Genomic DNA, 23,320 nt, shown 5'->3' with positions numbered 1-23,320 from the left:
GGATGCTTTTTTTCTCCCACTGCACATGTCAACTGTACTTAATTGTACTTGTTTGGAGTTGGTGAGATACAGCTTAGCAGCAAGGTTGAGTATCTGAAGCTTGACAATGTCTTCTTCATTGGTGAAAGACTTGGCCATCTTCCTCAGGACATCTGGGGCAATCTTGGGCACGTGCTCGCAATATTCACCGATCAGCCACAGAATGCTGGCCCGCGCCATCGGCACCTGGATGTTGTCCGTAAGCTTGGCCATGTGTTTGATGATGTCACTGTGCTTCTCAGGTTGCATCTGCAGGAGCTTCTTGATGACCACCACGGACTCAGCCACCACCAATTCTGCCAAGAAACACCTATGCTGTTTCCATGGCAAATTACGTGTGTCAGAATTTTAGGTAACTCACCATCTCTGTTGGACAGCAGCTGCACCAAACCATTCAGACACGTGTCCCTCACTTCTCCGATATTGGTGGCACAGCGACCAATTGCTTGGATGGTGGCAGCCACAAAGTCTTTATCCATACTTTTGATGTAGGTCTGCCCCGGTCAGGGAGAACAACAAGTTGTCTAAATTCTAGTTGACAATGTTGAGCTTTTCAAACGGGCTTAAAAATTTGTACCTGAAACTCTCTGAGAATAGTGGAGATGTTGGTCTCATTGGCAAGATTGGTCAGCACCTCGAGCTGCAAAAAAAAAACAAAACAAAAAAAAAAACAAAACAAAAAAAACAAAGCATGCATGAATTAGTGGTTTGCAAAAGTATCTAATACCTTAGTGGCCCAAATATAAGATGGTGTTTTTTGCATTGAAATAAGACTGAAAAAGAGGGGGTCTTCTTATATTCGCGGTCTACACATTGTACCCATTCACGACACTAGATGGCGCCAGATATCATTAAAGCGATATTTTGTCATGACAGATCTCAGCTTCTCTCCCCATTCACAATGCTAGATGGCGCCAAATATCATTGAAGCGATGTTCTGTCATGACAAATCACAGCTACTCTCAAGTTTAACCAGTTTGCATTATTTTATCGCAGTGTTTTTCCTTATTCAGATTTGTTTCAAGACTACAGTTACAGTTAGACTTCACTTTGATGGTTAATGCAATCATTGCAATTTTGTTGTTTTATCACAATAGATTGGTTTATTTACATTTAAAAAACCCGAAGCCATTCATTTACGAATGTGACTGCACTTTAGTTTACATATTTAAATGTTTAGATATTAAGATTTGAATGAGGCAAAATAACATGTTTTTTCTCTCAAATATATTGTTATAATCATTTGTTTCAGATGTACTGTAATTATCTTCTGTATACAAATTAATTTGGTGTTCAAAAAGTCTTTTTTCAAACTTGAGTCTTGAAAAAGAGGGGGTCGTCTTATAATTAGGGCCATCTTATATTCGGGCCAATACGGTACTTTTTTTAGGTCAAAAAAACAATATTGGAAACAACCTTAAGGATCTTTATCTGAGTTGGGTCTGTAGAGCGGATGTAGAAACTCTTCAGGTATGGTTCGAACATTCCCTTTGAGAAACAACATCAGTAGATTTGGATTTTCATCCCCATTCATAGACAAACTTTAAATGTCCGAGTATAACTCACCCTTCTCTTAATGGTCATAGTGGCCACATTTTGAAGAACAACATACTGGACTTCACTGGAATAAATCCAATACAGGTTTAATGGTGAAGAAAACAAAACGTCTATTTGATTTCAAATGCATAATAAGCTCACCTGTGACTGCGCAGAAGACGCACAAGAGCCTTAGCGATTACTCCAACCTCAGCTTTGGGGGCGAGGTGGAAGTAGAGCTGAGCCACGGCCATCACCACCTAGAACATACGGGTGGAAATATAGCACTTCAACATGGTTGAGCAACTAAACAAGTGGTTCTCAAACTGGGATTGTTATAGGCCTGATGACTTAAAAAAAAAACATAATTGGTAAATTAACTAAAAAAAATGCTATTTTTGAGAGATTTGCAGCCTAAAAATCTTCATGATTCAATGAAGGTCTAAATAGCAATCTCTACTGGTGAAAGTTGGTACTACTTGATTAATTAATAAACTAATCCGATTCAGTGGTTAGCAACCAATGCACATTGCATCAATATCTAGGTTTAAATCAGTGTTGTTTTTCGCAGCCCTTTTAATTTTCGTCGATGGTACTTTGGTTGATGATACTTATTAGTCTTATTTTAAGTAGTCTTTTGGTGTGAATATCCCTGCGATTTACGGTGACTTATATATGAATAAATATTGTTTTCTTTTAAAATTTGGTGGGTGTGGCTTTTGTCCAAAAACAGTATTTATAATTTTATTTAAAATTATTTACATGTATCAGTGTTATTTTTGGCAGCCCTTTAGTCTAATACTTATCGTCTTAGTACTATTTCAGTCATCTCAAAATGTGTTTGTCTTCGTCTCGTTTTTGTTGACGATAACTGAAGACTAATTTCGTCTAGTTAATAGTCGACATTTATTTTAAAAAATGTGTGCGTAAAATTAGAAAAGAAAACAAAAACTCCATAAATAAATGTTTTCAACTATTTTGGATGAAAATTGACAGACGAGCACATACTGTAGCATCTAATTGGACAACGTCAACTTGGTGATAATACGCATTCAGCAGAAAAACAGTACATTTTTTCAATTAATATACCCACCCGGAAGCCACGAACTGTATGAAAAAAAAACAAAAAAAGTTGTCCGGGAGTTTAAGAGGACGCTCCCTGTTAGCATAAGCCCAATGCTAACAGGAACACGAATAATATGCCAACGCTACAAGTTACATTTAGTGTGTGATTATCATTCAGTATAGACCTTTAACTGCTAAAGGAACATTGCATATTCTCTCTGGTCAAGATAAGAAAACAAATCTTACTGTTTGTTCAAGCCTGGAGACTGGAGAGCAGTAGCACACGAGTGACACAACTAGACACTGCTACCATGCTGGCTAACTACAGTTAAACATGTGACCGAAACTATTGCGCATTTTCATCTTGTCTTGTCTCGTCAGACGATAACTGGCATCTCGTTATGTTTTAGTCTCCCAAAACATGTTTTTAACTTGTTATCGTCTCTCATTGTCATGAAAAAATTGTTTGTTGACAAAGTATTTTTGTTATAGTCATCGTTGACAAAACCAACACTGGTTGAAATTAATTCAATTCTCATAGCAGTGTCAATTGCATGCTAATTTTTGGGCATAATTGGTTAGCTCAGCCTTTGGTTAGCAGGCTTTTGACAGCACATAGCTAGTTTAGTTTTTGTTTTTAACTCTTTCAGTGCCTTTGACGACATTAGACATCCAATCATGTGACTCTATTAATCCTTCTGCTGCGAATTTAAATGTGTTTGTCACTAGTAGACGTCCAATCCAATTGAACTGGGACCGTCGGCAGCGAAAGAACATTCGTTCTTTCCACGCTTTTTAGTCTTGTGCGGCTTAATTTATGGATTTTTACAGGCCATTGGGTTGAATGTCTTTTTGGTGTAAATATCCGATACTACACCTCTGTCTTATATTCCACTGCGGCTTGTACAGTATGTGAACAAATGTGGGCGGTGGGGGTTTTACAATTTGGTGGGTGCAGCTTATAGTCGGGTGCGACTTGTTGTACATAAATGACAGTAGTTGCCTATTCATTTTAAAAGTCTTATTTCCCAGCCCTTTGCAAAGCTATTTCTCAACCCTGAAATACAAATGTTTGGGGGGGATATTAAAAAAGGTAGTCATACTTCCAATAACAGCTATAAAAAAAGCACTATTTCTATTTATAGTCAGGTTGCAGAAGTTAAAAGGAGAGTTCCACTGCCTCACATTGACATGTGTCGGTTTCATTTGGAGTGCCCGCCAAAGTTAGCAATTAGACTTGATTGCCTCATTTCCTTTTAAAGCTGTGAGTGAAGATGCTCAAGGGCACTTCACCGACTTGTTAACAAGAACGCTAAACTGAGGTGAAGCCTCTAGAGACCAAAGCTGTGGATTCACATTGAATCCTATGCGCTAATGGCGTCCGCCACTAATGCTTGAGTTATGATGCAAATGGTTGCTGAGGGGGTTTACTAACAGCTGCGTTGCGGCTCTGCAGTAGCGGCTTGGTGTTCCTCAGCAGCAGCCGGTGGTCCGGATCCATCACGTATGGCTTCCTCTTGGCCAAGGCAGCGGCCTCTGCCTTCTTTTCCTTGTCTTCATCATCTTCATCATCGTCATCATTGCCGTCGGAGCCATAGAAGGTCTTGTCGCCACCTCCGCCCTCCTCGAGCAGAGACTCCTTTGTAGAAGAAAGTGGATAATTAGCTAAATTGCTTTGAGTCATAGAAATTGAGATTTTTAGAATTTAAATTCTCATACAGATTAAAGTCCAAACTACTACTATTGATACTTATTTGCACTGGACATGTGCCGGTAACCGGTTTCAAGGTATACCGTGGTATGAAAACGTCAAGGTTTCAAAACCGCAAAAATTTTCTGTCATACCGTCTCTACGGTATTAGCTATTTTTTACGTCCCAAAAATGCATGGAGAAATCCCTTGCTTGCAGCTGCAAGGCTCAACCCTCCAACACTGGTTGTTGCTCAGTGTCAGTGAGTCAGCTGTGCAACATGATGGCTGGAGGAGGTGAAACTCCCGAACTTCTTCCCCCCATCGAAGAAAACGAAATTGCTGGTATGGGAATACTTCGACTACAGAAAAGTTACAGACGGCTGCGGCTTCGAGGAGAAGGGCCAACCGACATGTAAAAAATGTTTGTGGAGGGTGGCTGCCGAGGAGGCAATACCGCTGATATGAGTTTGCATTTATACACAATTAAAGGTTAGTAAACACTGTCATGAACATTTCCCACCAGCTACGAGAGTTAACTCCAGCGTGTTTAGTTTGTCTAGCAGTGGTAAAACGTGGTGTTTTTTTTCCCTCTGGCAACTGTCTGTGTTGAGAAGGAGTGAGTGTATAATGTAAACATGATACGAGTCATACGCATGTGCTTTTTATGGAAAATTATTCAATTATTTTTGTTCTGATGGTAATAATGTTGAGCTGTGGCTGTGGGTTTACCCTCACCTAAAGGAATGCAGTTATTTTATTTTTATTTAGAATATTTCAGTTTTGTTGTTGTTGTTGTTTATTTTAAATTTAATTTGCTTGCTATGTTTTGAAAAATAAAAATCCTGTTCAATCGAGAAAAAAAAATGATTTTTTAAAACCCAGATATCTCAGAGTAACACATTTTAGAGCTGTAATTGCAATACCACAATACCGTGATATTTTAGCTTAAGGTTATCATACCGTCAGAATCTCATACAGGCACAAGCCCTCTTTGCATAGTCTTTTTAGAGATAAAAAAAAAAACAAACTATTAATGTGTAGAACTAGCGGAGCACCCAGAGAGAGCAGACCCCTGCCTAAGCAGCCAAATTCAAAGCAATGCCATTTTTCTGACAACTGTGATCTTTGGCCTTTTCTCCTCTCATATCATCTACCCTGGATATTTTAGTTAAATGGGCTAATCTGTTGCAACAAAATTCCATTTCTAACCTCTTTGCCCTTGGATTTTAATCACAAACTTAGATTCCAAATTACAAACATATCCTGCAAGTTTGATATTAATCCCTTTATTTAATCTGGAGCCATCTTGAACACATACTGATATACAGACAAAGAGACATACAGAATGGAAAACATAACCACTGTCTTTCCAAGGTTTCACCGACTAACGGAGGCAAAAGGAAACTATACAAAGTAAATAGTACCAATAATTTTCCTCAGAATTCCCCATTTGAATAAACATACTTGAGTTCAAACAGCAAAAAAAATGTGAATTGTGTTTGTTTGCTCCACTTTCTGTTTCACGTCAAAGTTAGCTAACTATAGATTGCACTTGTTTTGGTTCTAAATGTGGAGATTCTGTCGCTACCAAATACAGGGGTAGATCTATTCTAGTGACATACCTTGCAAAAGCCTTGTTTTTTTGCTGTCTCGCATAGCTGTTTAAAAGAATACACAATATCAAAACAGAGGTGTCGCTTTTCATGCAGGCGTTGGAACAGCCAGCTTTAAATTGACATTTTAAAAAAAATAGTGTGTTTATTCTGTCAATGCGCCAAAAGACAGGATGATGTGGAATTTGGGGTCAGACATATCAAAAATGTCATGTATGCGATACTCTGTATCCCAAAAGGTTAATGATACAGTGGGGCAAATAAGTATTTAGTCAACCACTAATTGTGCAAGTTCTCCCACTTAAAAATATTAGAGAGGCGTGTAATTGTCAACATGGGTAAACCTCAACCATGAGGGACAGAATGTGGAAAAAAAAACAGAAACAACATTGTTTGATCTTTAAAGAATTTATTTGCAAATCGTGGTGGAAAATAAGTATTTGGTCAATACCAAAAGTTCATCTCAATACTTTGTTATGTACTCTTTGTTGGCAATAACGGAGGCCAAACGTTTTCTGTAACTCTTCACAAGCTTTTCACACACTCTTGCTGGTATTTTGGCCCATTCCTCCATGCAGATCTCCTCTAGAGCAGTGATGTTTTGGGGCTGTCGTTGGGCAACACGGACTTTCAACTCCCTCCACAGATTTTCTATGGGGTTGAGATCTGGAAACTGGCTAGGCCACTCCAGGACCTTGAAATGCTTCTTACGAAGCCACTCCTTTGTTGCCCTGGCTGTGTGTTTGGGATGATTGTCATGCTGAAAGACCCAGCCACGTCTCATCTTCAATGGCCTTGCTGATGGAAGGTGATTTTCACTCAAAATCTCTCGATACATGGCCCCGTTCATTCTTTCCTTTACACAGATCAGTCGTCCTGGTCCCTTTGCAGAAAAACAGCCCCAAAGCATGATGTTTCCACCCCCATGCTTCACAGTGGGTATGGTGCAATTGAGTATTCTTTCTCCTCCAAACATGAGAACCTGTGTTTCTACCTAAAAGTTCTATTTTGGTTTCATCTGACAATAACACATTCTCCCAGTCGTGTTCTGGATCATCCAAATGCTCTCTAGCGAACCGCAGACGGGCCTGGACGTGTACTGGCTTCAGCAGGGGGACACGTCTGGCCGTGCAGGATTTGAGTCCCTGGCGGCGCATTGTGTTACTGATAGTAACGTTTGTTACTGTGGTCCCAGCTCTCTGTAGGTCATTCACTAGGTCCCCCCGTGTGGTTCTGGGATTTTTGCTTACCGTTTTTGTTATCATTTTGACGCCACTGGGTGAGATCTTGCATGGAGCCCCAGATCGAGGTAGATTTTAAGTGGTCTTGTATGTTTTCCACTTTCTATTTTTTTTTTTTTAACCTGTGCTGTTCAGCTGTTTGACACAGAGAATGGAAGTCTAAGTGCCCGAATAGTCTGAACAGTTTTAATGTTTCACATTGAGAGTCTGACATACTCCCATTGTGATCATTCAAAATACATTTTTATTATGACAAAGCAGTGAAAAGGAAGGGATTATGGGGGGACAGAAGAAAAGAAATACAAATGAAGAAAGAAAAGAAACACATACACAAACAAAACAAGAAATACATTGAACAACTAGACTAGTTACGGTACTAATATGCTGGTGCTATCGTCAGCGAGATGTATTTCCGGTTTACAACATGTGGGGGCCTATTGGCCAGTGAAAGAAGGGGATGGGGGTGGGGGTTTTCCATTTTCTAATAATTGCTACCACAGTTGATTTCTTTAAATCAAGCGGAGAGCGAAGAGTTACAGAAAAGGTTTGGCCTCCGTTATTGCCAACAAAGGGTACATAACAAAGTATTGAGATGAACTTTTGGTATTGACCAAATACTTATTTTCCACCATGATTTGCAAATAAATTCTTTAAAAATCAACCAATGTGATTTTCTGTTTTTTTTCCCACATTCTGTCTCTCATTGTTGAGGTTTACCCATGTTGACAATTACAGGCCTCTCTAATATTTTCAAGTAGGAGAACTTGCACAATTGGTAGTTGACTAAATACTTATTTGCCCCACTGTATGTTCCCACCAAGTCTTAAAAAGGTGTCAATGTTTAAAAAGGAACCAACAGGGTGCTACCAAAATCTTCCCTTGGAATAGTGTTGATGTTAGCTACTGTAACTGGTTGCCATTTACTGTACTAGACATCCAATTCATTTCAACTTGACTGAGATCCTCCTTATCTTGAGCCTTTATTGCAAATCTATCGTATCGTGAGGTACCCGCAGGTTGCCACCCTGAGTGCAACTCACATTGATGTTGGGGTTGAGGAACTGCGTCCTGGCGTAGCGCGTCAGCATGTTGATAATAACCACCTGACCCCATTCCTCCACATCGATCAGGAGGTTGCACAGCTTCCTGTAGTTCTTGTGGATTAAGTCGATCCGCTCCGGACACACCTCCTCAAAGGCCATGACCACGCTCCCTGCCACGAGCTGGGAAGCCACATGTTCACTTCTAATTGTTATACATTTTAAACCAATTTTAGCTTGACTTCACGAGACTCACTGTGGTTTTGTCTGCGAGGAGTTTCTCAATGACTTCAATCAGCTGATCCTTCTGTTCTGGATCCAGACTGAGGACAGACACAGATCAATGGAAAACACATTTTGGACTCAAGTGCATGGATTTTCTTGGCAGACAGTATGCAAATATAGGCCCATCACAAGAGAGCAGACCTGTAGAGTTTAGGGATGGCATGAGCAGCTGTTTTCCGAACGTACGGAGACATGTCAGAAGCGGCCTCTTTGATTGCCAGCATCATTATGGGAACGATGATGGTAACCCGGATGCTGGAGAGGACACGCAGGGCACTTGCTCTGATTAGTTGGTTGGGATCCTAAGGAAGTACAGTGTACAGAGTTATTTGATTAATTGCGCGCATGCATTGATGGATATATAATACTAAATTGGTATTAAAAAGAAAACATTTCTCAGATTACCCACTAAACGTGATCAAATTTCAGAATGTTTGTACAACTGATTAAAATGTAACTTGATATGCATTGCAATTTGTATTTTAACAAGAGGTGGAAAGGAATTTTGATTAATGAATTACAAAAGATTTAACGAATTAATTTAAAACATTTATTTTAACCCTTTAACACCGAACGTGTCGGCAGCGACGTGTTTACCCATGTCGTCTTTGAAGCTTCGTCACGCTGTAATTACGTCACCCACGTGCCGCTGGTTGGTCTCATTTGAAAGTACGGAAGTTGATGTCCACACCAGTTTTTATTTGAAGTCAATCGACCAAGAAAAACGGGAGATATTGTCATTTGAGTTTCATAGTTTTATTGCACTCATAAATATGCAGTAAAACACTGCGGTCAAGTGGCTTGACCGCAGTATTAAAACGCTGCATGGACCATGTATCTATCTCCATATTTCCATCATTTCTTGTCCTTTTTCAAAACCGAAAGAAGCACAAAAGACTACATATCCCAAGAGTCGTTGTGATGTCAAGAAGGACGAACCGAATGTGGACATTTGTTGAAAAAAAAAATTAAATGCGTTTCCGAGCGAGGCGCCAACTAAGGAAAAGGAGGCATGCTGAAGCAAACAACGGCCAGTTTGAGCGAGCGACTTTGAAACGTGCAGAATGAATCTAAAACTAAATTTAGCGCAAGCTAATGCATTATTTCATTAACTCAAGGAAGAAGATGAACCTTATTTGCCGTTGTTTTCCTGGGATGAGTCGGCGTTTCTACGAGTAGAAGTGACAGGCTGACAGCAACGCGCAAACGGGACGGAGTAGGCTGTGCGACGTTGTGTGTGACTGTGACGCAGCTCCGGGACCTGTTCATGCAGAAGCTTTATTGAGTTCGCAAAAAAAAAAAAAAAAAAACTTTATTGGGTCGTATGCCAGAAAAATTTGAATTAAATACTTTTTTTCAATGTTATATACATTTTTCTTCAAGAAAATTTTATAAAGATGAGTGTTCGAGAAGCTTGGTTGCATGTACGTAAATACTTTAGATAAGGTGATGGGTATAATACCTAACTTCACAAAGAGATATCCTCCAAACCCTTTTTGTGTTAGATGATATATATATATGTATATATATATATATATATTTTTTTTTTTCGTCTCTCACTATTTTGCACTGTATATAACCCGTTTTGACAATAGTATGTGTAAAGGCCAAAAGCGCCTATGACCATACTTGCTGTTTGTGTTGAATTGTCAGACATAAAACTATTCAATCTTATTTTTTTCTATTGAATGTTTATCCTAACAAGTAGAATAATAAATATTATCAAGCTTCAAAACGTTTGGTCGAGCATGTTTGGTTGTCAATGGGACATCAACATTACAAATTTTGAAAAAATATTTTGGGATTTTTTTGTCTTTTTGGGTCCAAAATGTGGATTATAATTGGTCAGTGAAGAAAACAACAGTTTGAACATGAAGTTCAAGGTGTTCTTAAAAAAGGGACCCAACTTGGCCATTGTGAACAATTTTTTCTTTGAAATATAAAGGCAACATCAAATGCATGCAAATTCGGCCAAAATAGGCTTAGGTGTTAAAGGGTTAATCAGTTTATCTTCCAAACACAGTTTGTCAGTGCAAAATAGTACACCGACTAAATTGATGTACACATTAGAATACAAAGACAAATCTGAATAAATAAGCATATTTCATCTAAAAAAGATACCTGGTTAAAAAATGTGGGTTTGGTATTGTGGTAGTTTTTGCATAATTCACCCGCACAGTTTTTGCTAAGGTTACTTGGAGTTTTCAGTATCTCAAATAACTATTTTTCTGGTTCTTCTTCCAGAAGAAGAAAGATGTGACCTTTGCTATTTTTTAAAATCTTTTTTTGACCATTCAAATGTTTGACTTTTCCGCAATAAAAACTAAAATTACTATTACCGCCTTTTAACCTTTGCGCTTGCACTTGCGTTTTTGTGAAAAGTTGTTTTTCTAATACTATTTTATTCATTCATCCAGTAAAACCCATTCAAATTACAAACTTTAGCATTTTGGGGTGAACATGTCTATGTGTTTAATCAAGATTTACTAATTACAAAGCATCTAATTAAACTTTTCATGCATGAATTATCATTTTTTTAAAAAAAAAAACAATGTCAATGGCACTAAAACATGAACATTCACAGCAAGTCTTACAAGTTAAATTGGACATCTTTCGCCATCAATTGAAAGCAATGAGTTAAATACTATGAGAAAAAAAAACATCAATTTTAGAGTGTTACTTGGGGCCGTAATCATTGTGTATTTCTGGTTTTATTCGTTTTAATGTAATTAATTTTGTTTTTCTTAAAATTTTATAAAATTTACACATTTATCATTATTAAAAAAATACTAATTTAGTATTCGCTAACTAAAAGTTTATTATTAATTAAAATAATATAATAATCATGATATTAGTGGCTAATATTTATTTTTTAAATGAAAAAAAAAAGGCACTTGGTCTATCAAGGGTTAAAGGCCTTAATAACCACGTTTTGAATAGCTGTCTAGAGTTGTCCGATATTATCGGGTAGCCGATTTGTCGGCCAATATTATCGGCTACCCGATAATATCGGCCAATGAAAGCATGTTAAAATGACAATATTGACTTCTGTTTTGCTTTGTTGTTTTTGGGCTAATATGCTAATAGCAGTGCCTTATTGGCACTTTGCACTTGCACTTGAGCAAAAAAAAAAAAAAACTGATGTTTGCACTATATTGATTTCAACAACAAATATAGTGGTGCAATATAGGCACTTCTTCCATAACTTCTGTTAAAGTTATTCTATTATTTTTCACAGAACGATTATTTGGAAAACCTTCAAGTTGTTACATTTATCATTATTAAAGCATCCAGTCGGGCATCGCAATACAATTACTCATAATATGTTAAGTCCACGACCGCATATACTGGACTGTCTCAGGAAATTAGAATACACAATATTCTAATTTTTTGAGACAGTCCTGTGTATATATACAGGACTGTCTCAGGAAATTAGAATACACAATATTCTAATTTCCTGAGACAGTCAGGAAATTAGAATATTGTGTATTCTAATTTCCTGAGACAGTCAGGAAATTAGAATATTGTGTATTCTAATTTTCTGAGACAGTCCTGTATATATACACAGGACTGTCTCAAAAAATTAGAATATTGTGTATTCTAATTTCCTGAGACAGTCCAGTACAGTATAGGTATTGGGATATTGGTTATCGGTTCAAAAGTCATTAGTGGACAACTCTACTATCTACACTGTCTCTGAATAGGCTAATTAGTGCGCGACTATGCGCGAGGATGTGCGCGACTATTCGTTTAACCACCTACTCATAATTAAAAGTTTCGTATTTTATTAGTCAATTAAATGCAGCATCAAGTACCGTATTGGCCCGAATATAAGACGGCCCTGATTATAAGACGACCCCCTCTTTTTCAAGACTCAAGTTTGAAACAAGACTTTTTGAACACCAAATTAATTTTTATACAGAAAATAATTACAGTAAATCCGAAACAAATGATTATAACAATATATTTGAGAGATAAAGCATTAGAGCTGGGAATCTTTAGGCACCTAACGATTCGATTATGATTACGATTCAGAGGTTTCGATTCGATTATAAAACGATTATTGATGCACCCCCCTCCTTTTTTTTTTTTTTTTAAATGTTTTGTACATTAGTTCCAAAATTGTTCAAAAATACTCTCAGGCTAAACCACACTACTATTTCAGTATCAAGTTAACATATAGCACTAAACAAATATTAAAAAATAACATTAAATAAAAAACTCCAGTCCCCATTCTGTATCAGCAACTTTAAACTACATTCAATTAATTTAATGTTGTGAATCAACCGTAAAATTTGTTAAAATTGCTCCCGTTATTCCATAATTTCCCTTTTGTCTACTTTCGACATGTGAAAGTTTTAAAACTATTTAAAAGATAGATTCAAGTCAATATTTTACCGATTTAGGAGTATTTTAGATAAAAAGTTAATTTGGTTTGCTTGGAAGGTTCGCTACAACAGCCTTGCAGGGAAGTGTACTGCTTTAAGATGGCGGCCGTTTATAATGCCCGCATCTAGCTTTTTTTAGCTGTGCTGCTAACACTTCCAAATCTATAGTGCATCTAGTCCTATATAAATGATATCTACCGTAACATCATGTAGCTGTACTTTTAGCAGCTTTTCGGCAGCAGTCAGGTATGTCGTTGTGTTTTTTTTTTTTTTACCTCGTTGCATGAGTTGAGCTAGAGCCGTGAGTTGAGCATTGGCATTACCCGAGGGGCCGGGTAATGGGAAGCATGACGTTTAGCTACTCTCGCTCCGTTCCTCCCGAAGACCGCGCGGCGCGCTGAGTGTTGTGTACTTCCGCTTTACTTCGCATATTTCAATAATCGGAATTTGGATGTTTGTGAATCGTTCTCGAATCTTCCACGGCCGAATCGCGAATAATCTAAGAATCGGAAATTTTGTACACCTCTATAAAGCATGTTATTTTGCCTCATTTAAATCTTAATATCTGAACATTTGAATATGTAAACTAAATTGCAATCACATTCGTAAATGAATGGCTTCTGGTTTTTGAAATGTAAATAAACCAATCTGTTGTGATAAAACAACAAAATTGCAATAACTGCATTAACCATTAAAGTGAAGTCTAACTGTAACTGTAGTCTTGAAACAAATTTGAATAAGGAAAAACAATGCAATAAAATAATGCAAACTGGTTTAACTAAAAAAGAGTAGCTGAGATCTGTCATGACAGAACATCGCTTCAGTGATATCTGGCACCATCTAGCGTCGTGAATGAGTATAATGTCTAGACCGCGATTATAAGACGACCCCCTCTTTTTCAGTATTATTTCAATGCAAAAGACACTGTCTTATATTCAGGCCAATACGGTATGTTGAGCCCGTTTCAGACATACACTGAACTTCGAATAAATCCAGGGATTTAAATGGGTAGCCCTAATGTCCAAAAGCAATTCCCTGGGTCGACTGACACGGAGATGACACGGACATTAATTGAGTTGCGTCCGGGACTTAACCAGGCCGTGGCACGCATGAAAGCAGGCCGATCGTCATTTCCTCTTTCTTCGCAGTAAGATGAAAAGCGGTAAACAAACATTGCAATTATCAACATGTCAAACTGAAAAGATTTGCTACTGAATCTTAGAACCGAGGAAGAGACAGCTCATCGTCCATCTTTGGAAATGTGTGGTTTATATTGTTGCCGATGGCGACCAAGAAAGACTTAATGTCTGGGTTATAAAATCCTGTCCCCGGTCCTCCACGCACAGAGAGCGCCGAATCGCCAACACGGGACAAATCTGAAAGTGTCCGCAATTCCCGGTACATCTCCCAATGTCTGAAAGCCATGAAACGGGGACATCCCGCGTCACATTACACGGGAATTTAGCGTGATATAAGTCTAAAAGGAGCTTTAGTCTTCGCTCCTTTGCCTCTTTGTAAACAGGCTGAGCAGCCAGGGAGAGAAATTCCCCCCACACCCCTCCACACACAAACACATAGGAGGGGCAGGGACACAAAGTTTGGAGAAATTTTGGCGAACGTATCAGGAATGTATTTCTCTTTCGAAAGTATCAGGAATGTATTTCTCTTTCAATTGTTTACCTTTATTGAGTCAGTTTTTGTTACATCAGTAGAATTTAAACAATTTGTCCTGAACGTTTTGGTTAAAATATTCCCTAAATACACAAAACATTTTTTTATTCAATATGTGCATTAAATTGCAAGTTTTCTTGCTTATAGATTAGTTGACTAGTCCTGAATACATTCTGAGACCAGTCGTCAGGGAAATTAGTTGAAATTCCCATCCCTACTAATTTGATTTTTTTTTTTTTTTTCGTAATAGTGTGCCAACCCTAATATACAGTACAGGCCAAAAGTTTGGACACCCCTTATTCAATGCAACACAAATGAATGTCCCAACCCCATTGATAAAGCAATAAATTCCACTAATTAACCCTGAAAGGGCATACATGTTAGGTCAAAAACAGTTTTAGGTGACTCCCTCTTGAAGCTCATCAAGAGAATAGCAAGAGTACAAAAAAGCAATCCGAGCAAAGGGTGGCAACTTAAAGGGTACCACGGACAGAAAGACATTGAATTCATAAAAATAAATGTTAGTATGAGTTATAATAATTTCATTTTAAAACCCCTCTTAATGTTTTCATTTTAATAAAATTTGTAAAATTTTAAAACAAAAAATTAACTAGTAGCTTGCCATTGTTGTTGACGTCACATTGGTACGCTGCCGGACTTGCAGAGTGTCACTCTTTTAACTACATAAACATGTCGTCGGTTCTGCCCTTCCAATTTGAACCCGGCGGAATATTAATGAGAAGGACAGCCCTGTCGATATTTCACAAAACGAGCAGCAAAAGCAAAATGAACAGGAAAGACGGGATGAGACGCTTCGAGAAGCTTCAGGAGCAACATCTGAGAACACTGGATGATCATCGACCTGGACAGCGCTTTTGTGTGACAAAAATAAGGTAAGACGTCATTTGACGCCATTAGTGTTCGTTTTCGTGTGCAGTTATGTTAGCCTGGTACATCAGACTCATCACTTTTCCAGCTAGAGTCTGGCGACCAATGAGCAGATCAAATTTCCAGGGCGGAGCAAGCCACAGTAAACAGACGGTTGAGTGGACCGATCAGCGATGGGCAGATGTGACGTTGGTAAAGTGACAACTCTTGCGCGGCACGAGCGGAGAATGGAAACGTTTATTTAACATGGCTAGCGCGAGACAGACTGTTGTCAATGACTTGTGTCGATGTGTTTTTGGTAATTTAAAACTGATTTTTACCGTGGATTGGAACATATTCTCCGCTCTCCAGTTCGCCATCTGTGTTGTTGTGGAGACGACTTCCGACACGGAAGAGTGACGTTGCTCGTTAAGAACACGTCACGCAAATAAACGAATCTGATTGGACGGTTGCTTTTGTCCGTGCTCGAGAGGCCGTTAAGGAGGGGGGTCCCAGACTATTCTCACAGTGTTTGAAAAATACAGGGAGAACAGTCTGGCCGTGCCAGGCAACGGTTATGTACGGGCTGCCTACAAACCGCTGTGTTTCAATGTATACTCTAATGACATATAAAGCACAAGACAGCTGTGGATGCTAACCATCTCCATAATTATATTATTATTAATTATATTATTATTATAGCCCTGTTGCTTAATGTGATTCAACACGGGGAACTTCACCCGCTGCCCTGACGTGACGGTTTGGCGCCGGTACGGGAGTGGCCGGCGAGTGGCCCGACACTAGCCTGCCCAGTAAGCGAGTGGACTGCCGGCGAGTCGCCGGCGTCCGCGCCGGGAGCCCGTCGCTTTAGCTTTGAATGAGTGTCGTGTCACTCGCCGGCCGTCCACTCGACAGCCGGCCTCCGCGCCTGGGTTGTGTGCGTGACAGGGCACCGTACCGTCGAGGGCACTCCGGTGAGGTCCTGATGTCGCACCCCCGTACCGGTGCCCTATTTTCGGCTTACTCGAGCACAGTCCAATGGATGAATGGAGCCCTGGTGGCCATTATTCTTGCTTCATGCTTTAATGCCATTGGCGTAGTCACCTGCCACTCAAACATGCCGGAAATAGCGTTGAAGTTGCATCTTTGTGTCAAAATGATTCAATCGAAAAAAGTGCCTTCAAAAAAAGTGCGTCCAAAACTTTTTCCACTTAAAAAAAAAAAAAAAAAAAAGAGTTGAAAACTTTTTGCTTTTCAAAAAACATACACTTCAATAAAAAAATAAATATTTCAAATAAAAAAATTTTTTCAAAAGAAAAATTATTTTTGTCTTTGATTAAAAATAGTTTTTTTGTTTGAAGCAACTTATTTTTTGATTGAATAATAAAGACATAAATGTCCTTGCCAAAATGTGGTCCAAACACAAAACCACATTACGTCAATGAAAAAAGTTGTTTCAATAAAAAAAAAAAAAAAACTTAAATAAAACATTTTTTTAAATGTAATCAAAGAAAAATAGGTTCCAAATACATTTTTTTGAGTTTCAAATTTATTTTTGCATTCACATTTTTTTTTATTGAAGTGACTTTTTCTTTGATTGAAAATAAATATTTTGATTAAAGCAACTTTTTTTTTTTTTTGAAGCAACCTTTTTTTTTGATTGAATAATAAAGACACAAATCTACCTTCAAAGAAGTGAATGAGTTAAAGATACTACAATATTATACATGTTATTAGTTATTCATACATACATAGTTTTATTACCTTGAGTAAGAATTTACAATGCAAATAGTCATGAAACTAAAGAAAACACACGAATGAGAAGGTGTGTCTAAACCTTTGGCCTGTACTGTATACAGTATACTAGCATACTGTACAGATTTGGAGCTCATTCAATTGTGCAAATGCGCCTAATGTATTTACTCGGCTCAGTCCCCTAACCAGATCCGTGTTATTCCGTCTACAAAAAAACATCACCAGTGCTCATGCTGTGTACCTTCAAGCCTCTTTGGAAGGTGGAGATGGAGAGCAACGCCAGGTCTTGCTGCTCCTCGGCATAACGCACCAAGTAAACGTACACCAGCTTCTTTACCTGCGAGCAGGGAGGCAGACAAAAGAAAATGCAATTATTTTCCTTGCAAAGCGAGGCGAAAAGAAACCCCATGATGAAAGGCAAGACGAGTAGAAGAAGAAAATCGCTATTTCCTTTAGGTGAGATAAACCCAAAACCACAGGAGGCTGTACAAATACGATAAGCACTAAGCGAGAGCATAAATTACACAGAAAGGGTGAACGGTGCATACCTCAATATTTTTACAAGCCACATTTTTCACCACGGCAGGGAAGAGGTCTGACGCATTTTTACCTCGGGCAATCATCTGCGCATAAAAGACAAACATAAGAAGCAACTCCAAATTTCACATGCAGGGAATTTGGACTTTTGCAGTATATCACTTCACGCTGAAGCTTAGCAAAGTCGCTCCTGCGGGGATACGGCCCCAGCAGATAGTGGCAACATAATGAATATTTAAAAGCTGTGTCTTCGCCATTGCAGTTTATGCTCTAAAACACTCTTAGCGAGTCTCTTTTAAGTTTCAGGACATTTAACGCAGTAAAGAAAGCAGCGAGTCTTCCATGCGTGTCTGCAATTAAAAATCACGCTGTGCTTCGTGAAGCCTCCTCATGAAATCCCGCAGAGGAGAATATTACTCACGGCAACGATGCGTTTCATGGCCTCCAGCTTAAGGGAGTCTTTGTTGCTGTCCAGCATCTCCTTCAGGTCGTCATGTCTGAGTGAAGAAAGCAAAGTAGGACTCAGTGAGTATGCAGCTACACATTTCACCAATACGACTCTCATGAGAGCTTACATAAGATTTATGCTTAAGCTGTGACCTTGTGGAGTTGTGAGTTATGAGAAGTTCATGTTTTATGGGGAGACATCAAACTTCGCAGCCCTGCTCCACCCGTACACAATGACAGGAAATCAAATTTCTCGCAATTGGTTGTTCTTCATTTCGCTAGTGCAGTGATTCTTAACCCTTTATATAGGCAGTCATTTAATGCATTGGTTGCAATTGAAAGATGAACATTCAGAGCTAGTTTACTGTAAATGAATTGGAAATGTATTCAGTGAAGTGCATTCAGGGGAGGTAGAGCCAGTGGGAAAACCCATTGGCAGTAGGCATGTGCCGGTATGAGATTTTGACGGTACGATAACCGTGAGCAAAAATACCGTGGTTTCACGGTATCACAGTATTGCAATTATAGCTCCAAAATGTATTATTTTGAGATGTATGGGTTAAAAAAAAAAAAAAACTTTTTTTCCATTGAACAGGATTTTTTTTTTCAGAACATAGTTGCAAATTGGAATATGAATGTATTGTTAAAATAAATAAATTATCAATAAAAAACAAAACAAAACATTTTTAATAAAATTGAAATATAACGTAGACTGTACCCACAGCCACAGCTCAAGTTGCTCAAGTTTAGAGCAAGAACAAAATAATTTCTATAAAAAAAGTAAAAACTCTTCTGAATAAAATTTTTAAAAATTTATACTGCATAATTTTTTTTTTGAGGATTGAAAAGCTCAAGTGAAGTTTTGCCATTTTCAGCCACTGTGTCAACTCTAGTCTACATGATGTCATGCCTTTGTGTTAGAAAGAACAAAGAATTCAAAAGTTAATAAGTTAGTTAAACATGTATAAGTTAGTTAAAATGTAAATATTGTTGTGGAAAGGTTTCATCTAAAAAAAATTTTTTTTTTAAATCATTGGGAGTGAGACCTCTCCTTGATCCAGCAAACGTGGATTTGTGCTTAGGGCAAGATCATCTTTCCTCAATTAACGATCTTTGATGCTATGCCTTTTTTGCCCCCTTCATTCAAGCGAATCAAGCTTATTTTCTCACTCTGCAGCTGTAACACTCGACGAAGTTGCTCTCCCAGCTAAGCCTAGGCTAACATTCGTCTTTTATAAGCTTTTAGTTCGTTTGTAAATCGAATTTCAAAGGAAAATATGTGTTTTGTTTTTGGCAAACTTTTTCATAGTGCTAATCTGTTTAGCTACTCACACATGGAAAAATACAATTGTACAACGTTTTAAATGTAGTCATTTTGTATATTCCACTTACCACGATTTGAGAGCTCAATAAATTGAAGAAAAGAACGCCTTATGTTTAGAGTATTTGTTTAGGGTTCGCTGGCTGTTTAGCCGATAGTTACTTTCACACACAGCAACAAACGGGAGGGGGTGAGCGCTGCCGCGCCACGCCACTTCTGGCTGCATTTTTGACACATGAAAAATGGCGAATACCGTACTACGGTCTGACGGAAAATTTTAGTGGTTTTGAAACCGCGACGTTTTCACACCACGGTAAACCGTGAAACCGGTAACCGGCACATGTCTAATTGGCAGTGTATCAAATACTTGTTCTCCCCACTGTGTGTATATATATATATATATATATATATATATATATATATATATATATATATATATATATATATATATATTAGGGCTGTCAAACGATTAAAATTTTTTAATCGAGTTAATTACAGCTTGAAAATTAATTAATCGTAATTAGTCGCAATTAATCGCAATTCAAACCATCTATAAAATTTTCATATTTTTCAGTAAATTATTGTTGGAATGGAAAGATAAGACACAAGATGGATACACTATACATTCAACATACGGTACATAAGGACTGTATTTGTTTATTATAACAATAAATCAACAAGATGGCATTAACATTATTAACATTCTGTTAAAGCGATCCATGGATAGAAAGACTTGTAGTTCTTAAAAGAAAAATGTTAGTACAAGTTAAAGAAATTTTATATTAAAACCCCTCTTTATGTTTTCGTTTTAATAAAATCTGTAAAATTTTCAATCAAAAAATAAACTAGTAGCCCGCCATTGCTGATGTCAATAATTACTTACACAATGCTCATGGGTGCTGAAGCCTATATAATCAGTCGCACCCAAGCGCCAGCAGAGGGCAGCAACTCCATAAAACACAACAAGTTAGCGTTTCACTGCAACTGTCATTTAAATCTGTCTGAGCGGGGCATTTGCGTTTATTGCGTCAAATATTTTAACGTGATTAATTAAAAAAATTAATTAACACCCATTAACGCGAAAATTTTGACAGCCCTAATATATATATACATATATATATACCGTATTGGCCCGAATATAAGACGATGTTTTTTGCACTGAAATAAGATTGAAAAAGAGGAGGTCGTCTTATAACTGCGGCCTAAAAAAAAAAAAAAAAAAAAAAAACTGCGGCCTAGACATATACCCATTCACGACGCTTGATGGCGCCAGTCATCAATGAATCGAATGCTGAACGCGACTCGGGCGGCCAAAGCGAACCCCTGACACGAAGAAGAAAGTGGTAAGAAGGAAAAGAGAAGAAAATACCGGTAATAGAAGAGATAACCGAAAATGGAGAAACTTCGCGACAATTTGGAGAAAAGTGGGTCGAAGATTGGCCAGGTTAACCGGTGTTTGGCCATTCCTTACTACGCGGCGAAACGTCCTACACAATGCTCAGGGCGCTTGCATATGCATTCACACGCATGCGCACATCGGTTGGAAGCGGCGAGTACTCACTATTTTTGTTTTTATTTAGTTATTTAGAACCTTTTCACAGCCTCAAAGATACTTTTTGCATGTATTACCCTCTCATACTTTTAACCATTGTGTTTTTTTGTGTTAGCTTTGAAGCAGTTGACCACATTAGTCACGTAGCGTATTTAAACCGTCCTTATTTGACATAACTACATTTAAGTATTTTCTGCAGGCATTTCTTTAGTACGTTATTCCTGTATGCATCTAAACAAAACAAGTTTAGAGCACACGGTAGTAATTTAGGTGTCAAATTCGACTAATGTAGGACGTTTCGCCGATGTAGGACATTTTGGCAGAACACCGGCAGCTGAGGAGAAGTTATGACGCAAACTTCAAGTTGATGGTGATAAATGAGGCGGTGTCTTCAAACAACTGCAAAGCGGCTGTGAAATATGGTGTCACAGAGTGTAATGTACGGAGATGTAGAGCTCAAAAAGATCGCCTAAAAAATGCTCACAGTCAGAGAAAAGCTTTCCGTGGTCGTTTCTGTATAAAAATTAATTTGGTGTTCAAAAAGTCTTTTTTCAAACTTGAGTCTTGAAAAAGAGGGGGTCGTCTTATAATCGGGGTCGTCTTATATTCGGGCCAATACGGTATATATATTTATATATATAGTCGACATATATATCGGCAGTGTCCCGAGATATATACTGGACTGTCTCAGAAAATTAGAATACACAATATTCTAATTTTCTGAGACAGTCCTGTACATTAATCCACCATTTAAAGCAGGGGTGTCCAAACTTTTTGCAAAGGGGACCAGATTTGGCGTGGTAAAAATGTGGGGGGCCGACCTTGGCTGACGTCCTTTACATAGAACAATATACAGGACTGTCTCAGAAAATTAGAATATTGTGTATTCTAATTTTCTGAGACAGTCCAGTATATCGGGACACTAGGGGCAGTAACCCCCAAGATGGGTGCATGGCTCCAACAGATACCAGGAACAACGACCAACATCTCCATTCAGAAGAACGCAATCCTAGGGACAGCTAAGAGCCTGCGCAAAACCCTCAAACTCCCAGGCCTCTGGTAGAGGACCCGAGCTTGAGAGGAGAAACCATACCGCCCGGGTGGGCGAGACAACGATGGAACAACACTTCTTTATTCAGCGTGCTTCTCAGCATATGGGTCACTCACCGGCACATCACAGAGATTTCTTTTATACTGTAATACCACCCCCACAGGAAGTGCACACTATGGAAACATTTATATATATATATATATATATATATATATATATATATATATAATATTTTGTGTGTATTGGTAAATCTGACTGGAAGTCACTGCTTCATTCGTCATGGACCTCTCCGCACGTCGTTGATCGTTATTAATGGCGGGCAATGAAGTACTGTAATTTTTGGACTGTAAAACGCACCTGACTACAAGTCACATCCAACAAATTTTACAAGAAAACAGTACCTGTTCTCTATAAACTGCACTGGAATATAAATTGCAGGTTCACACAGTCTATGATGGGATAATTACACCAAAAGACATTCAGATTATTAGCCAGTAAAAACCCATGAATGAACAGGACGGAACTATTAGCCACAGGGTTCAAAGTAGGGGAAAATGTAGTGGCTAGTAGTCCATAAATTACAGTATTTACGTGAGTGAGTATATACACTCACATATATAAGTGAGTAAAATACGCGTATTTTTCAGACTATAAGTTGCACTTAAGTATAAGTTGCACCAGCCAAAAAATGCACGCATTTTTGGGGGAAATTTATTTGATAAAATCTAACTCCAAGAACAGACATGGCATCTCGAAAGGCAATTTAAAATAAAAATAGAATAGAGAACAACAGGCTGAATAAGTGTATGTTGTGCTAACACAGGGGTGGGCAAACTATTCCACAAAGGGCCACAGTGGGTGCGGGTTTTCATTGCAACCCATCAAGAGGACACCGTTTCACCAATCTGGTGTCTTACAAGTGCAATCAGTTCATTGCAGTCAGGTGTTTCTTGTTTCCCCAGACCTCTCATTGGTTAAACTGCCTGTGCTGGATCAGTTGTAACAAAGACCAGGACCCACTGCACCCCTTGAGGACAGGTTTGCCCACCCCTGTGTTAACGCTACATGATATTTCACTACTTCCAGTTTGTAAGCAGCAGAAAATAAGTTGCTCTCGGTTTTGTTTAGCCCTTCTCAGTTGTTTTTATTTGTTTTATAAGTTACCGCCAATGTTGAAATAGTCCTAGAACGCCCTTTCACTGTTTGGTGTGAAAATAACA

General features: G+C 38.3%; 1 protein-coding gene across 11 annotated transcripts in view; it reads right to left on the bottom strand.

The window, feature by feature from the left end:
- The window catches only part of LOC130915781 (AP-3 complex subunit beta-2), a 71,790-nt gene that overhangs the window by 33,641 nt on the left and 14,829 nt on the right, over positions 1 to 23,320 (bottom strand). For 10 of the 11 annotated variants that reach the window (XM_057835847.1, XM_057835848.1, XM_057835849.1 and 7 more), the window contains exons 2-14: positions 18,151 to 18,226; positions 17,741 to 17,815; positions 17,434 to 17,529; positions 8,653 to 8,813; positions 8,483 to 8,549; positions 8,227 to 8,409; positions 4,076 to 4,279; positions 1,738 to 1,835; positions 1,606 to 1,660; positions 1,456 to 1,527; positions 617 to 679; positions 401 to 533; positions 49 to 335 (exon numbers count right to left, since the gene is read on the bottom strand). In XM_057835847.1, the coding sequence (XP_057691830.1) occupies positions 49 to 335; positions 401 to 533; positions 617 to 679; positions 1,456 to 1,527; positions 1,606 to 1,660; positions 1,738 to 1,835; positions 4,076 to 4,279; positions 8,227 to 8,409; positions 8,483 to 8,549; positions 8,653 to 8,813; positions 17,434 to 17,529; positions 17,741 to 17,815; positions 18,151 to 18,226 (1,570 nt within the window). Of the gene's footprint in view, positions 1 to 48; positions 336 to 400; positions 534 to 616; positions 680 to 1,455; positions 1,528 to 1,605; positions 1,661 to 1,737; positions 1,836 to 4,075; positions 4,280 to 5,954; positions 5,991 to 8,226; positions 8,410 to 8,482; positions 8,550 to 8,652; positions 8,814 to 17,433; positions 17,530 to 17,740; positions 17,816 to 18,150; positions 18,227 to 23,320 lie in introns of all 11 variants that reach the window. The other variant, XM_057835843.1, reaches the window with a different exon arrangement.

Source organism: Corythoichthys intestinalis, chromosome 5 (genome assembly GCF_030265065.1).
Source record: "Corythoichthys intestinalis isolate RoL2023-P3 chromosome 5, ASM3026506v1, whole genome shotgun sequence".
Taxonomy (NCBI): Eukaryota; Metazoa; Chordata; class Actinopteri; order Syngnathiformes; family Syngnathidae; genus Corythoichthys; species Corythoichthys intestinalis.
The sequence above is the reverse complement of the archived record's forward strand: the minus strand, read 5'-3'. Positions and strand labels throughout refer to the sequence as shown.